The sequence below is a fragment of the Lissotriton helveticus genome, chromosome 2_1 (assembly GCF_964261635.1).
Source record: "Lissotriton helveticus chromosome 2_1, aLisHel1.1, whole genome shotgun sequence".
In the NCBI taxonomy this organism is placed as follows: domain Eukaryota; kingdom Metazoa; phylum Chordata; class Amphibia; order Caudata; family Salamandridae; genus Lissotriton; species Lissotriton helveticus.
Genome location: NC_136059.1, coordinates 19,967,291 through 19,986,090, shown reverse-complemented (window position 1 = coordinate 19,986,090; position 18,800 = coordinate 19,967,291). Strand labels below are relative to the sequence as shown.

Below are 18,800 nucleotides of genomic sequence, written 5' to 3'. Positions count from 1 at the left end.
TGGCGCTGCCCTGCGCTTCCTCTCGTGCAGTACTTATATAAGGTGCTGCCCTGCACTGTCCCTCTCGTGCAGTACTTATATATGGCGCTGTCCTGCACTGTCCCTCTCGTGCAGTACTTATATATGGCGCTGCCCTGCGCTCCCTCTCGTGCAGTACTCATATATGGCGCTGTCCTGCGCTCCCTCTCGTGCAGTACTTATATAAGGTGCTGCCCTGCACTCTCCCTCTCGTGCAGTACTTATATATGGCGCTGTCCTGCACTGCCCCTCTTGTGCAGTACTTATATATGGCGCTGCCCTGCGCTTCCTCTCGTGCAGTACTTATATAAGGTGCTGCCCTGCACTGTCCCTCTCGTGCAGTACTTATATATGGCGCTGTCCTGCACTGTCCCTCTCGTGCAGTACTTATATATGGCGCTGTCCTGCACTCTCCCTCTCGTGCAGTACTTATATATGGCGCTGTCCTGCACTCTCCCTCTCGTGCAGTACTTATATATGGCGCTGTCCTGCACTCTCCCTCTCGTGCAGTACTTATATATGGCGCTGTCCTGCACTCTCCCTCTCGTGCAGTACTTATATATGGCGCTGTCCTGCACTCTCCCTCTCGTGCAGTACTTATATATGGCGCTGTCCTGCACTCTCCCTCTCGTGCAGTACTTATATATGGCGCTGCCCTGCGCTTCCTCTCGTGCAGTACTTATATAAGGTGCTGCCCTGCACTGTCCCTCTCGTGCAGTACTTATATATGGCGCTGTCCTGCACTGTCCCTCTCGTGCAGTACTTATATATGGCGCTGCCCTGCGCTCCCTCTCGTGCAGTACTCATATATGGCGCTGTCCTGCGCTCCCTCTCGTGCAGTACTTATATAAGGTGCTGCCCTGCACTCTCCCTCTCGTGCAGTACTTATATATGGCGCTGTCCTGCACTGCCCCTCTTGTGCAGTACTTATATATGGCGCTGCCCTGCGCTTCCTCTCGTGCAGTACTTATATAAGGTGCTGCCCTGCACTGTCCCTCTCGTGCAGTACTTATATATGGCGCTGTCCTGCACTGTCCCTCTCGTGCAGTACTTATATATGGCGCTGTCCTGCACTCTCCCTCTCGTGCAGTACTTATATATGGCGCTGTCCTGCACTCTCCCTCTCGTGCAGTACTTATATATGGCGCTGTCCTGCACTCTCCCTCTCGTGCAGTACTTATATATGGCGCTGTCCTGCACTCTCCCTCTCGTGCAGTACTTATATAAGGCACTGTCCTGCTCTCGCTCTTGTGCAGTACTCATATATGGCGCTGTCCTACTCTCCCTCTCGTGCAGTACTTATATAAGGCACTGTCCTGCTCTCGCTCTTGTGCAGTACTCATATATGGCGCTGTCCTGCACTCTCCCTCTCGTGCAGTACTTATATAAGGCACTGTCCTGCTCTCGCTCTTGTGCAGTACTCATATATGGCACTGCCCTGCACTCTCCCTCTCGTGCAGTACTTATATAAGGTGCTGTCCTGCACTGCCCCTCTCGTGCAGTACTCATATATGGCACTGCCCTGCACTCTCCCTCTCGTGCAGTACTCATATATGGCGCTGCCCTGCGCTCCCTCTCGTGCAGTAATTACATATGGCGCTGTCCTGCGCTCCCTCTTGGGCAGTACTCATATATGGCGCTGTCCTGCGCTCCCTCTCGTGCAGTACTTATATAAGGTGCTGCCCTGCACTCTCCCTCTCGTGCAGTACTTATATATGGCGCTGTCCTGCACTGCCCCTCTTGTGCAGTACTTATATATGGCGCTGCCCTGCGCTTCCTCTCGTGCAGTACTTATATAAGGTGCTGCCCTGCACTCTCCCTCTCGTGCAGTACTTATATATGGCGCTGTCCTGCACTGCCCCTCTCGTGCAATACTTATATATGGCGCTGCCCTGCGCTCCCTCTCGTGCAGTACAGCGCGCAGCATAGGACGCTTTGCTGCATTTCGTGAGATATTGGTAAATCTGCCCATCATTGGCTGGGCTTCAGAAGGGCCATACATGAGCGCTCAAGCACACACTCAGGGCCCACCTCTGTCTAGTGTGAGTGGCTGCGGGGACTGTCGCGTGTGAGTTCGAAGCATCCCACGGCAGCCTCGCTTACAGTCCTCAGGGTCCAGGCCAGGTGGGGCCAGCTCGAGCCCATGGCTGCAGTCACCGCCTCATTGCCACAACCAAGGAGTGACGAACAACATGCTCGCTTCCATCGACGCGCCTAGTGCACTGCCAGGGATGGGTTGGGATTAAAAATAGGCCGGGCACGCTAAAAAAAGGGCCCACATTTCCATATTGCGTTTCCTCAAAGCTAGGGTGACCAGAATTTTAAAGCCAAAACCGGGACATTTCACAAAAATAGAAGAAGGACTACAATTTTACTTAAAGCGATGAGAGCGTTCCTCAGCAGAGAATTACAGAACAGGCAGTAAGAACAAACATAAAATGCAATTTTTAAGCCCAGTAGCTTGCCTGTTAATTAAATTGCTTTCATGAATCAACTGCTAACTATTCCTGCTTTGTAAAACATAAAAAACACCTCCCACTGTTTTCAGTCGACCCTCTCCAAAAACGGGGACATGAGCTAAATTTCTTGAAATTTGCTGGGACAGCTGGTTAAAAACAGGGACCGTCCTGGCAAAACGGGGACGCCTGGTCACCCTACTCAAAGCACTGCTTCCGCAAAATGTATATAAAAAAAGGGGGGATACAATAAAATGCAGGGATTAGTTCACACTGGTGAAGTACACCTGGAAACAAGTGAGGCCGCTTCTGCTCGGCCCCCTGCCCCCGCTCAGTATGTGCGCACAGTAATGGGCCGACCCGCGAGACAAAGGGAGTGATACCTTTGCCTGTTGCTAAATGCACTGGGTAATGAGCGCCATCCGCCTCCAGGAGGCCACTCTGGCACCCACCGGCCGCTGGCTGTATTCGAACAATAGACACTGCGCCCAAATGGCCCCCAGACTGCTCAAAAAGCAGCCCACAGCTGGAACTTGGACACCGGCCCCTTGGGCATTGCCCGAGTGCCCGCGTTACCAATCCGACACTGGGCACAGCGGTGGGAGGTGAGCCTGTAGTGGCGTCACTGTCACCCATGACGGTTTGAGGAGGAGCCTGAGCCTTTCTCCTCTTCCTCGTCCCTCTGCAGTCTAATGTCTTCCAGGTCACTCCTTCTAGCAGGGGGCTGCTGCTGCTGCTTTGTTCTTCTTCTGGGAGTCCACCGAGTCTGCCTTCCTTGCTTGGAATGGCTCTAATACTCCTTGAAGACTTTCTGAGGGGACTCCAGAGGTTCGAGTGCAGCCCTGTGCTGTGGCTGTACCCTGACCGTCTTCGTGGAAGATATATGCTGCTGTAAATCAGGGTCTATTCTTGCACCAGAGTGACTCCAAACATTGCGCTGACATCCAGTATGCATATCGAGTGTGGTGTGTAAGGTGTGAGGTAGTAAAACTCCCTGTGGGTGAAAGTCTGAGCACTGTGGTCTTGGGTGGACGTTGGAGGTCCCCTGCTTTTAGCAGAGCAAGAAGTTGAGGACGCGTAGAGCTTTCCAGACAGTTTAAGTGTATTACCTGCATTCCTGTAGCTGGAGGGTGCCTATCCGAACACTGATGAGAGTGAGTACGAAGGCTGCTCTATCATGACTGTCAGTGGCTCGCAGGCTGCCACTGCCTGCCTGCAGGCCTGGAAATATACAGCTGCCCACCAAATAAGGCAGCTATATAAAACACTCTCTCCACTTCCGTGAGGCTCAAAAGCTGACAGTACAGGATGATGCAGCCTTCATCTTCGGAAATTGTTTCTTTATTTCTTTTTTTTCCTCTCTTTTTTACCTTTCCTTCCTACTTTTTTGTTTGTTGCTTTTATCGCTTTCTCAGTTTTTTAATCCCCTATTTCTCGCATTTCCTTTTTGTTACTCCTTTTCCCCCAATCTTTTTAAACTGCTTACTTCTTTCCCTGCTCCTTTTTTTTGTTCTCACCTTCTTTGGTATGTGCTCTTTTTCAGTTTTTTCTCTTTTTTGTTTTTGTCTCTATTTTACTCCTTATTTTCCTACTTATTTACTTATTTCTTCTTGTACTTTTGTAATTATCCAACATTTCCCCGTTTTTGTTTCCTGTTTACTGGCTTCTCCTTTCATTCTGATAATTTCTCCTAAATTTTGCCCTTCTTTCTTTTTCTCTCTAGATTTTTCCTCTTCAACTTTCTTTTTCTCCTGCTTTTTCTCAATTATTCTTTCCTTTATCCTTTCATTCTTTCTTTTGGTTTTATTCTTCTGTCTTTCTTTGGCGCCTTTCTTTATCAGTCTTTATCTTTCCTCCTCTCCATTATTCATCCATTCTTTTTTGTCTTGTATTCATTTATTATACATTTTCCTTTCCTTTTCTCCTCCACTATTGTCCTTTTAGTCATGTAACTCCTTCTATACGTTTCTTTATTATTTTCTTTTTTCTTCTACTCTTTTTTTCCCTCTTTATCCAATGTGTTCCTTTCCTTACTTTTCATCCTTTTCTAGTTCTCTTTTTCCTTCTCTTAGTTTATTTCAATTCACTTTCTCTGTTGTGCTCCTCCTTCTATTTTTACTTTTTTCTCAGTTATGCTTTCTTTTTTCCTCTCTTTTCCTTTATTCCTTTCACTGTTTCTCCCTTTTACTCCCTCTTTTATTTTCATCTTAATTTCCCTCTTCCTTCCTTCATATTCTTTCTTTTGCTAATTTCTTTTCCTTTTTATTTTTCCTTATACTTTCTCTCTTTGCTGTTTTCTCTTTCTTTCTCTACATTCCTGTGCTTTTGTTTCCTTTTCTTCTCTGTTCTTTCTTTTCCTTCCCCTTTTCTCTCACGTTCAAAATCTTTCTTACTCTTTCTATATTTCTCTATCTTTCTCTTTCTCCCATTTGATGTCTCAAGAGCAAAAGGACAAACCTATCCACAGTGACCCCATATGTGAAGGTTTTGTGACACTGCTCATGTGCCGTTGATGCTGTATGCTCCCTGCAGCAGGTCTGGGGTGCAGTAGGAGCAGTGTTTAAATTGTTTGGCCTCTGTGTATAGTCATCAAATTTCCTATTAGACAGCAGCTGGTTTCCCCCAATCAAAGCATCTCTCGCTGTAGGATAGATTGGATACACCTGGTCTATTTAGTTCAATGCAAGCTAAACAGGACTACAAGTCCCAGAATGCATTAGACGGTCATACAGACGTCCAGTGCTAGAGTGAGTGCTCTGAATGGTCTGGAGGGAGGCGAGCTCCCTGAAGGTAGCAGGGGCCTGTCTTACAAATGTGTTTATTGGGCATGGCACGTGTTCACTAGCACAGTGCTCATTCTAAGTGCACTGTCCAGCAGTATTGAGACTTTGCATTTCTTTCACTGCTTCATTCATCCACTAAACTTCGTTCATTGCGACCGGCCGCCGGCTAGTACAGATGGGCAAAGCGGGAACAGGAGACTGTCGCCGAGGGTGTGACAAAAAGGCACCTTTATGCACCTCACATGGGAGTGCACACACATGCAGGCATTCTGGGGGGAGATACATGAAGCAATGGGGGCCGGACTCACTATTGGTATTCACCATGAAGCACGTAGAGGCCTGCTGAACATATGGGAACCTACAGAAAGAAAGAAAGAAAGAAAGTCCACATTTGTAAAGCGCACAATCACCCGTAAGGGTCTCTAGGCGCTGGGGGCCGTCGGGAAGATTAAGCGAGCTATTGCCCAGAGTCACATGGTGCTGGGCTAACCTGCCGCCGGAGCCGGGGATCGAACCGTGGTCCCCAGATTCCAACGTCAGTCGCCCTGGCCGCGGCGCCACACCTCTCCCACAGACTTGACCACCCAGCAGACACAGAGGGCCACTTTGGGGTTCATGCTTGCCGAAAGTAACATCGCTCAGGCCTGGGATCGGAACCCCCCCCCGCACTGGGGGCTGGGAGACGAGTATGGACCGGTGTATGTTCAGGGAAAAGACAGTATATGTTGCCCGAGGCTTCCCCAGAAAGTGGTCCCGCATACGGGTGCCGTGGAACTCGTCTCGAGGAGGCATTCGTACCCCCCGCAGGGTATTGATCTGGGTGACCGGCTCCCACCTTGAAACGTCTTTACTGTGTAAAATGTGAGAGATTATTGCCCGAAATTGTCATGGCTATATTGATATTGATCTGATTTTATGATTGCTCATATGTCAATGACTGTTAACCGCATGCATGCGGCCGCTATTTTTGCGCTGTGCGGCTTTTTTTTTTTGCAAAAGCCGCGTTACATGACGTCATGAGCATGCGAGCGGCGCAACTCACGTCATGAGCACGGAAGGGGTTAATAAAAATGTATAACAAAAAAAAACGTAGTTTACTGCCATTTAACTAGGAGTTTACTCTTTCTAAAGGACGTGCAGGTGTTTCCACATCTGCCCCCGGGGCTTCTCTGCAGTGATGAGTAGAGAGGCTTGCCAGGAGCGTGGGCGGGTCGCAGTTGTGTAATGATGGAAGGGTTGTGTAAAAGCTGGGGTGAGGGGCACCTCTGGTGCTCCGGTGTGTCTCCCTGCACAGCTGCTGGCGCCAGAGCTGCTCTCCCAGAAGTAGGTCAGGACCGGTTAGACAGGTCCCTCCATTCCCAGAAGAAGGGCGTTTGTGCTTCTAAGCCTGTTCTTTCCCCATCTCGGTTCCCAGCAGCCCCCCCCCCCCTGCGCGGGAGGGGCCCCCGGTATAAATATCAGCAGCTCTAGCGCCCAGAGGCAGACGTCTGGGAGCTCTCTGGACCTGCATCTGGCACCATGGGTCTTGGCGCTGTCTCTGGGGTCGCCCTCCTTCTCCTGGGGCTCTTCGCCGCCCCCCTCTCTGATGCGGTAAGAGGGCCTTAATGCCTGAATAATGTGAGCTGGTAGCAATGCTTGATGAAAGGGCAGCGCCTGACTGGGGCTTCCGGGTGAGTCCATGTCACTGTCCTACCAGGGGGGGCCGCCTGCTGGCCTCACTGTGCAAAAGGCCTGTCCGTTTACTCCTGTCAGAGATCTTTTACTTCTATATGACGTCTCACATGCATGATATGTGTGTCTTTACTTCTATATGGGTCTAACATGTATGATATGCATGGCGTGTGTGTACCAGCAGTCTTTGACCTCCAAATGTGTCTCACATGTATGATATGCATGGCGTGTGTGTACCAGCAGTCTTTTACCTCCAAATGTGTCTCACATGTATGATATGCATGGCGTGTGTGTACCAGCAGTCTTTTACCTCCAAATGTGTCTCACATGTATGATACGTATGGAATGCATCAAAGATCTTTTACCTCCATATATGTCTTTCCTTCAAATGGATGTGAAACTTATGATACATATGGTATGCGTGTACCAGAGATGTTTATCTTCAAATGGGTAAAGCACCAATGGTATGTATGGTATTTTTGTACCAGCAGACTTTTCCCTTCTTATTGGCCCAACATATACCAGCAGTCTTTTACCTCCATACAGGTTTGACATGTATAGTATGTGGGTACCGGCAGACTTTTACTTCCTTATAAGTCTTACATGTATGCTATGTGTGTACCAGCATTCTTTTTTCTCCATATCAGCCCAGCACGTATGACATATATTGAATGTATTTACCAGCAGTCTTTTATCTCCATATAGGTTCAACACGTATGACGTATTTTATGTGTGCAACATCAGCCTTTTACCTCCATATAGGTTTGACACGTATGACATATGCTCTGTGTGTACCAGCAGTCTTTCTGTCCCAACAGATCCAACACGTATGACATGTATGGTATGTGTGTACTAGCAGTATTTTACCTTTATATCAGTCTGCCACGTATAACTTGTATGGTATGAGTATACAGTAGTCTATTACCTCCATATAGGTTCAACTTATATGACAAGTATGGTCTTATGACAGTCTTTTACCTCCATATAGCTCTGACACGTATGACATGTATGTGTGTCTAACAGTCTTTTACCTCCATATTGTCCAACATGTACCATCAGTCTTTTTCCTCCATTTAGGTCCGACACATGTGACGTGTATACCAGCAGTCTTTTACCTCCATATAGGTCTAGGATGTATAACATTTATGGTATGTGTGTACCAGCAGTCTTTACACCCATATAGGTCTGACATATATGGCATGTATGCTATGTGTTTAACAGCAGACTTTTACCTCCTAATAGGTCCAACACGTATGACATGCATGGTATGTGTATACTAGTAGTCTTTTGTTTCCATATAAGTCCGAAATATATGCCATGTATGCTATGTGTTTACCAGCAGTCTTTTACCTCCAAATAGGTCAGACATATATGACATACATGGTATGTGTGTACCAACATCCCTTTACCTCCATATCGTTTTGACATGTTTGACATGTATGGTATGTGTGTACCAGCAGTCGTTTACCTCCATATAGCTTTGACATGTATGACATACATGGTATGTGTGTACCAGTAATCTTTTACCTCCACATAGCTTTGACATGTATGACATACATGGTATGTGTGTACCAGTAATCTTTTAACATCATATTGGCCTGACATGTATGACGTGTGTTATGTGTCTACCTGCAATCCTTCACCTGCAAATATGTCTTACATGTATGATACGTATGGTATATATTAAATATCTTTTACCTCCAAAAAGGTCTTACCTTTATATTGATGTGATATGTATGGTACGCCTTTTTCAGAGAAGTTTATCTTCAAATGGGTGTGACATCAACGATAAGTATGTTATGTGTGTACCAGCAGTCTTTTACCTTCATATAGGCTCAACATGTATGATATGTGTGGTATGTGTGTACCAGCAGACTTTTACCTCCATATAGGCTCAACATGTATGATATGTATGGTATGTGTGTACTAGCAGTCTTTTATCTCCATATAGGCCTGACATGTATGATATGTATGGTATGTGTGTACCAGCAGTCTTTTACCTCCATATAGGCTCAACATGTATGACATGTATGGTATGTGTGTACTAACAGTCTTTTACCTCCATATAGGCTCAACATGTATGATATGTATGGTGTGTGTGTACTAGCAGTCTTTTATCTCCATATAGGCTTAACATGTTTGATATGTATGGTATGTGTGTACCAGCAGTCTTTTACCTCCATATAGGCTCAACATGTATGATATGTATGGTATGTGTGTACCAGCAGTCTTTTACCTCCATATAGGCTCAACATGTATGATATGTATGGTATGTGTGTGCCAGCAGTCTTATTTTCTCCATATATGCCTGACATGTATGATATGTATGGTATGTGTGTACTAGCAGTCTTTTTCCTCCATATAGGCTCCACATGTATGATATGTATGGTATGTGTGTGCCAGCAGTCTTTTATCTCCATATAGGCTCCACATGTATGATATGTATGGTATGTGTGTACTAGCAGTCTTCTATCTCCATATAGGCTTAACATGTATGATATGTATGGTAGGTGTGTACCAGCAGCCTTTTACCTCCATATAGGCTCAACATGTATGATATGTATGTTATGTGTGTACCAGCAGTCTTTTACCTCCATATAGGCTCAACATGTATGATATGTATGGTATGTGTGTGCCAGCAGTCTTTTTTCTCCATATAGGCCTGACATGTATGATATGTATGGTATGTGTGTACTAGCAGTCTTTTTCCTCCATATAGGCTCCACATGTATGATATGTATGGTATGTGTGTGCCAGCAGTCTTTTATCTCCATATAGGCTCCACATGTATGATATGTATGGTATGTGTGTACTAGCAGTCTTTTACCTCCATATAGGCTCAACATGTATGACATGTATGGTATGTGTGTACTAGCAGTCTTTTATCTCCATATAGGCCTGACATGTATGATATGTATGGTATGTGTGTACTAGCAGTCTTTTATCTCCATATAGGCCTGACATGTATGATATGTATGGTATGTGTGCACCAGCAGTCTTTTACCTCCATATAGGCTCAACGTGTATGACATGTATGGTATGTGTGTACTAGCAGTCTTCTATCTCCATATAGGCCTGACATGTATGATATGTATGGCATGTGTATACTAGCAGTCTTTTATCTCCATATAGGCCTGACATGTATGATATGTATGGTATGTGTGCACCAGCAGTCTTTTACCTCCATATAGGATCAACATGTATGACATGTATGGTATGTGTGCACCAGCAGTCTTTTACCTCCATATAGGCTCAACATGTATGACATGTATGGTATGTGTGCACCAGCAGTCTTTTACCTCCATATAGGATCAACATGTATGACATGTATGGTATGTGTGCACCAGCAGTCTTTTACCTCCATATAGGATCAACATGTATGACATGTATGGTATGTGTGCACCAGCAGTCTTTTACCTCCATATAGGATCAACATGTATGACATGTATGGTATGTGTGTGCCAGCAGTCTTTTACCTCCATATAGGCTCCACATGTATGACATGTATGGTATGTGTGTACTAGCAGTCTTTTATCTCCATGTAGGCCTGACATGTATGATATGTATGGCATGTGTGTACTAGCAGTCTTTTTCCTCCATATAGGCTCAACATGTATGATATGTATGGTATGTGTGTGCCAGCAGTCTTTTATCTCCATATAGGCCTGACATGTATGATATGTATGGCATGTGTATACTAGCAGTCTTTTTCCTCCATATAGGCTCAACATGTATGATATGTATGGTATGTGTGTGCCAGCAGTCTTTTATCTCCATATAGGCCTGACATGTATGATATGTATGGTATGTGTGCACCAGCAGTCTTTTACCTCCATATAGGCTCACCATGTATGACATGTATGGTATGTGTGTACTAACAGTCTTTTACCTCCATATAGGCTCAACATGTATGATATGTATGGTATGTGTGTAAAAGCAGTCTTCTATCTCCATATAGGCTTAACATGTATGATATGTATGGTATGTGTGTACAAGCAGCCTTTTACCTCCATATAGGCTCAACATGTATGATATGTATGTTATGTGTGTACCAGCAGTCTTTTACCTCCATATAGGCTCAACATGTATGATATGTATGGTATGTGTGTGCCAGCAGTCTTTTTTCTCCATATAGGCTCCACATGTATGATATGTATGGTATGTGTGTGCCAGCAGTCTTTTATCTCCATATAGGCTCCACATGTATGATATGTATGGTATGTGTGTACTAGCAGTCTTTTATCTCCATATAGGCCTGACATGTATGATATGTATGGCATGTGTATACTAGCAGTCTTTTATCTCCATATAGGCCTGACATGTATGATATGTATGGTATGTGTGCACCAGCAGTCCTTTACCTCCATATAGGCTCAACATGTATGACATGTATGGTATGTGTGTACTAGCAGTCTTTTATCTCCATGTAGGCCTGACATGTATGATATGTATGGCATGTGTGTACTAGCAGTCTTTTTCCTCCATATAGGCTCAACATGTATGATATGTATGGTATGTGTGTGCCAGCAGTCTTTTATCTCCATATAGACCTGACATGTATGATATGTATGGCATGTGTATACTAGCAGTCTTTTATCTCCATATAGGCCTTACATGTATGATATGTATGGTATGTGTGCACCAGCAGTCTTTTACCTCCATATAGGCTCAACATGTATGACATGTATGGTATGTGTGTACTAGCAGTCTTTTATCTCCATGTAGGCCTGACATGTATGATATGTATGGCATGTGTGTACTAGCAGTCTTTTTCCTCCATATAGGCTCAACATGTATGATATGTATGGTATGTGTGTGCCAGCAGTCTTTTATCTCCATATAGGTCTGACATGTATGATATGTATGGTATGTGTGTACCAGCAGTCTTTTACCTCCATATAGGCTCAACATGTATGATATGTATGGTATGTGTGTACCAGCAGTCTTTTACCTCCATATAGGCCTGACATGTATGACATGTATGGTATGTGTGCACCAGCAGTCTTTTACCTCCATATAGGCTCAACATGTATGATATGTATGGTATGTGTGTACCAGCAGTCTTTTACCTCCATATAGGCCTGACATGTATGATATGTATGGTATGTGTGCACCAGCAGTCTTTTACCTCCATATAGGCCTGACATGTATGATATGTATGGTACGTGTGTACCAGCAGTCTTTTACCTCCATATAGGCTCAACATGTATGATATGTATGGTATGTGTGTACCAGCAGTCTTTTACCTCCATATAGGCCTGACATGTATGATATGTATGGTATGTGTGTACCAGCAGTCTTTTACCTCCATATAGGCCTGACATGTATGATATGTATGGTATGTGTGCACCAGCAGTCTTTTACCTCCATATAGGCCTGACATGTACGACATGTATGGTATGTGTGTGCCAGAAGTCTTTTACCTCCATATAGGCCTGACATGTATGACATGTATGGTACGTGTGTGCCAGCAGTCTTTTACCTCCATATAGGCCTGACATGTACGACATGTATGGTATGTGTGTGCCAGAAGTCTTTTACCTCCATATAGGCCTGACATGTATGACATGTATGGTACGTGTGTGCCAGGAGTCTTTTACCTCCATATAGGCCTGACATGTATGACATGTATGGTATGTGTGTACCAGCAGTCTTTTACCTCCATATAGGCCTGACATGTATGATATGTATGGTATGTGTGCACCAGCAGTCTTTTACCTCCATATAGGCTCCACATGTATGACATGTATGGTATGTGTGTACTAGCAGTCTTTTATCTCCATGTAGGCCTGACATGTATGATATGTATGGCATGTGTGTACTAGCAGTCTTTTTCCTCCATATAGGCTCAACATGTATGATATGTATGGTACGTGTGTGCCAGCAGTCTTTTACCTCCATATAGGCTCCACATGTATGATATGTATGGTATGTGTGTACCAGCAGTCTTTTACCTCCATATAGGCCTGACATGTATGATATGTATGGTATGTGTGCACCAGCAGTCTTTTACCTCCATATAGGCTCAACATGTATGATATGTATGGTATGTGTGTACCAGCAGTCTTTTACCTCCATATAGGCCTGACATGTATGATATGTATGGTACGTGTGTACCAGCAGTCTTTTACCTCCATATAGGCTCAACATGTATGATATGTATGGTATGTGTGCACCAGCAGTCTTTTACCTCCATATAGGCCTGACATGTATGATATGTATGGTACGTGTGTGCCAGCAGTCTTTTACCTCCATATAGGCTCCACATGTATGATATGTATGGTATGTGTGTACCAGCAGTCTTTTACCTCCATATAGGCCTGACATGTATGATATGTATGGTATGTGTGCACCAGCAGTCTTTTACCTCCATATAGGCTCAACATGTATGATATGTATGGTATGTGTGTACCAGCAGTCTTTTACCTCCATATAGGCCTGACATGTATGATATGTATGGTATGTGTGCACCAGCAGTCTTTTACCTCCATATAGGCTCAACATGTATGATATGTATGGTATGTGTGTACCAGCAGTCTTTTACCTCCATATAGGCCTGACATGTATGATATGTATGGTACGTGTGTGCCAGCAGTCTTTTACCTCCATATAGGCTCCACATGTATGATATGTATGGTATGTGTGTACCAGCAGTCTTTTACCTCCATATAGGCCTGACATGTATGATATGTATGGTATGTGTGCACCAGCAGTCTTTTACCTCCATATAGGCTCAACATGTATGATATGTATGGTATGTGTGTACCAGCAGTCTTTTACCTCCATATAGGCCTGACATGTATGATATGTATGGTACGTGTGTGCCAGCAGTCTTTTACCTCCATATAGGCCTGACATGTATGATATGTATGGTATGTGTGCACCAGCAGTCTTTTACCTCCATATAGGCTCAACATGTATGATATGTATGGTATGTGTGTACCAGCAGTCTTTTACCTCCATATAGGCCTGACATGTATGATATGTATGGTACGTGTGTGCCAGCAGTCTTTTACCTCCATATAGGCTCCACATGTATGATATGTATGGTATGTGTGTACCAGCAGTCTTTTACCTCCATATAGGCCTGACATGTATGATATGTATGGTATGTGTGCACCAGCAGTCTTTTACCTCCATATAGGCTCAACATGTATGATATGTATGGTATGTGTGTACCAGCAGTCTTTTACCTCCATATAGGCCTGACATGTATGATATGTATGGTACGTGTGTACCAGCAGTCTTTTACCTCCATATAGGCTCAACATGTATGATATGTATGGTATGTGTGCACCAGCAGTCTTTTACCTCCATATAGGCCTGACATGTATGATATGTATGGTACGTGTGTGCCAGCAGTCTTTTACCTCCATATAGGCCTGACATGTATGATATGTATGGTATGTGTGCACCAGCAGTCTTTTACCTCCATATAGGCTCAACATGTATGATATGTATGGTATGTGTGTACCAGCAGTCTTTTACCTCCATATAGGCCTGACATGTATGATATGTATGGTACGTGTGTACCAGCAGTCTTTTACCTCCATATAGGCTCAACATGTATGATATGTATGGTATGTGTGCACCAGCAGTCTTTTACCTCCATATAGGCCTGACATGTATGATATGTATGGTATGTGTGTACCAGCAGTCTTTTACCTCCATATAGGCCTGACATGTATGATATGTATGGTATGTGTGCACCAGCAGTCTTTTACCTCCATATAGGCTCAACATGTATGATATGTATGGTATGTGTGTACCAGCAGTCTTTTACCTCCATATAGGCCTGACATGTATGATATGTATGGTACGTGTGTACCAGCAGTCTTTTACCTCCATATAGGCTCAACATGTATGATATGTATGGTATGTGTGCACCAGCAGTCTTTTACCTCCATATAGGCCTGACATGTATGATATGTATGGTACGTGTGTGCCAGCAGTCTTTTACCTCCATATAGGCCTGACATGTATGATATGTATGGTATGTGTGCACCAGCAGTCTTTTACCTCCATATAGGCTCAACATGTATGATATGTATGGTATGTGTGTACCAGCAGTCTTTTACCTCCATATAGGCCTGACATGTATGATATGTATGGTACGTGTGTGCCAGCAGTCTTTTACCTCCATATAGGCTCCACATGTATGACATGTATGGTATGTGTGCACCAGCAGTCTTTTACCTCCATATAGGCTCAACATGTATGATATGTATGGTATGTGTGTACCAGCAGTCTTTTACCTCCATATAGGCCTGACATGTATGATATGTATGGTATGTGTGCACCAGCAGTCTTTTACCTCCATATAGGCCTGACATGTATGATATGTATGGTACGTGTGTACCAGCAGTCTTTTACCTCCATATAGGCTCAACATGTATGATATGTATGGTATGTGTGTACCAGCAGTCTTTTACCTCCATATAGGCCTGACATGTATGATATGTATGGTATGTGTGTACCAGCAGTCTTTTACCTCCATATAGGCCTGACATGTATGATATGTATGGTATGTGTGTACCAGCAGTCTTTTACCTCCATATAGGCCTGACATGTATTATATGTATGGTATGTGTGCACCAGCAGTCTTTTACCTCCATATAGGCTCCACATGTATGATATGTATGGTATGTGTGTACCAGCAGTCTTTTACCTCCATATAGGCCTGACATGTATGATATGTATGGTATGTGTGCACCAGCAGTCTTTTACCTCCATATAGGCTCAACATGTATGATATGTATGGTATGTGTGTACCAGCAGTCTTTTACCTCCATATAGGCCTGACATGTATGATATGTATGGTACGTGTGTACCAGCAGTCTTTTACCTCCATATAGGCTCAACATGTATGATATGTATGGTATGTGTGCACCAGCAGTCTTTTACCTCCATATAGGCCTCACATGTATGATATGTATGGTACGTGTGTGCCAGCAGTCTTTTACCTCCATATAGGCCTGACATGTATGATATGTATGGTATGTGTGCACCAGCAGTCTTTTACCTCCATATAGGCTCAACATGTATGATATGTATGGTATGTGTGTACCAGCAGTCTTTTACCTCCATATAGGCCTGACATGTATGATATGTATGGTACGTGTGTGCCAGCAGTCTTTTACCTCCATATAGGCGCCACATGTATGATATGTATGGTATGTGTGTACCAGCATTCTTTTACCTCCATATAGGCCTGACATGTATGATATGTATGGTATGTGTGCACCAGCAGTCTTTTACCTCCATATAGGCTCAACATGTATGATATGTATGGTATGTGTGTACCAGCAGTCTTTTACCTCCATATAGGCCTGACATGTATGATATGTATGGTACGTGTGTGCCAGCAGTCTTTTACCTCCATATAGGCCTGACATGTATGATATGTATGGTATGTGTGCACCAGCAGTCTTTTACCTCCATATAGGCTCAACATGTATGATATGTATGGTATGTGTGTACCAGCAGTCTTTTACCTCCATATAGGCCTGACATGTATGATATGTATGGTACGTGTGTGCCAGCAGTCTTTTACCTCCATATAGGCTCCACATGTATGATATGTATGGTATGTGTGTACCAGCAGTCTTTTACCTCCATATAGGCCTGACATGTATGATATGTATGGTATGTGTGCACCAGCAGTCTTTTACCTCCATATAGGCTCAACATGTATGATATGTATGGTATGTGTGTACCAGCAGTCTTTTACCTCCATATAGGCCTGACATGTATGATATGTATGGTACGTGTGTACCAGCAGTCTTTTACCTCCATATAGGCTCAACATGTATGATATGTATGGTATGTGTGCACCAGCAGTCTTTTACCTCCATATAGGCCTGACATGTATGATATGTATGGTACGTGTGTGCCAGCAGTCTTTTACCTCCATATAGGCCTGACATGTATGATATGTATGGTATGTGTGCACCAGCAGTCTTTTACCTCCATATAGGCTCAACATGTATGATATGTATGGTATGTGTGTACCAGCAGTCTTTTACCTCCATATAGGCCTGACATGTATGATATGTATGGTATGTGTGTGCCAGCAGTCTTTTACCTCCATATAGGCTCCACATGTATGATATGTATGGTATGTGTGTACCAGCAGTCTTTTACCTCCATATAGGCCTGACATGTATGATATGTATGGTATGTGTGTACCAGCAGTCTTTTACCTCCATATAGGCCTGACATGTATGATATGTATGGTATGTGTGCACCAGCAGTCTTTTACCTCCATATAGGCTCAACATGTATGATATGTATGGTATGTGTGTGCCAGCAGTCTTTTACCTCCATATAGGCTCAACATGTATGATATGTATGGTATGTGTGTGCCAGCAGTCTTTTACCTCCATATAGGCTCCACATGTATGATATGTATGGTATGTGTGTGCCAGCAGTCTTTTACCTCCATATAGGCTCAACATGTATGATATGTATGGTATGTGTGCACCAGCAGTCTTTTACCTCCATATAGGCCTGACATGTATGATATGTATGGTACGTGTGTGCCAGCAGTCTTTTACCTCCATATAGGCCTGACATGTATGATATGTATGGTATGTGTGCACCAGCAGTCTTTTACCTCCATATAGGCTCAACATGTATGATATGTATGGTATGTGTGTACCAGCAGTCTTTTACCTCCATATAGGCCTGACATGTATGATATGTATGGTACGTGTGTGCCAGCAGTCTTTTACCTCCATATAGGCTCCACATGTATGATATGTATGGTATGTGTGTACCAGCAGTCTTTTACCTCCATATAGGCCTGACATGTATGATATGTATGGTATGTGTGTACCAGCAGTCTTTTACCTCCATATAGGCCTGACATGTATGATATGTATGGTATGTGTGCACCAGCAGTCTTTTACCTCCATATAGGCTCAACATGTATGATATGTATGGTATGTGTGTGCCAGCAGTCTTTTACCTCCATATAGGCTCAACATGTATGATATGTATGGTATGTGTGTGCCAGCAGTCTTTTACCTCCATATAGGCTCCACATGTATGATATGTATGGTATGTGTGTGCCAGCAGTCTTTTACCTCCATATAGGCTCCACATGTATGATATGTATGGTATGTGTGTGCCAGCAGTCTTTTACCTCCATATAGGCTCAACATGTATGATATGTATGGTATGTGTGTACCAGCAGTCTTTTACCTCCATATAGGCCTGACATGTATGATATGTATGGTATGTGTGCACCAGCAGTCTTTTACCTCCATATAGGCCTGACATGTATGATATGTATGGTATGTGTGCACCAGCAGTCTTTTACCTCCATATAGGCTCAACATGTATGATATGTATGGTATGTGTGTACCAGCAGTCTTTTACCTCCATATAGGCCTGACATGTATGATATGTATGGTACGTGTGTGCCAGCAGTCTTTTACCTCCATATAGGCCTGACATGTATGATATGTATGGTATGTGTGCACCAGCAGTCTTTTACCTCCATATAGGCTCAACATGTATGATATGTATGGTATGTGTGTACCAGCAGTCTTTTACCTCCATATAGGCCTGACATGTATGATATGTATGGTATGTGTGCACCAGCAGTCTTTTACCTCCATATAGGCTCAACATGTATGATATGTATGGTATGTGTGTACCAGCAGTCTTTTACCTCCATATAGGCCTGACATGTATGATATGTATGGTACGTGTGTACCAGCAGTCTTTTACCTCCATATAGGCTCAACATGTATGATATGTATGGTATGTGTGCACCAGCAGTCTTTTACCTCCATATAGGCCTGACATGTATGATATGTATGGTACGTGTGTGCCAGCAGTCTTTTACCTCCATATAGGCCTGACA

The 18,800-nt window shown here is 43.9% G+C and overlaps 1 protein-coding gene across 2 annotated transcripts in view; it reads left to right on the top strand.

The window, feature by feature from the left end:
• The first annotated feature begins 6,689 nt into the window (after positions 1-6,689).
• LOC144819183 (avidin-like) overlaps positions 6,690-18,800 on the top strand; it is a 110,098-nt gene continuing 97,987 nt past the window's right edge. The window contains exon 1 of one of the 2 annotated variants that reach the window (XM_078677156.1): positions 6,690-6,847. In XM_078677156.1, coding sequence (XP_078533282.1) covers positions 6,776-6,847 — 72 coding nt within the window. In that variant the 5' untranslated portion in view covers positions 6,690-6,775. The remainder of the gene's footprint in view (positions 6,848-18,800) is intronic. The other variant, XM_078677155.1, reaches the window with a different exon arrangement.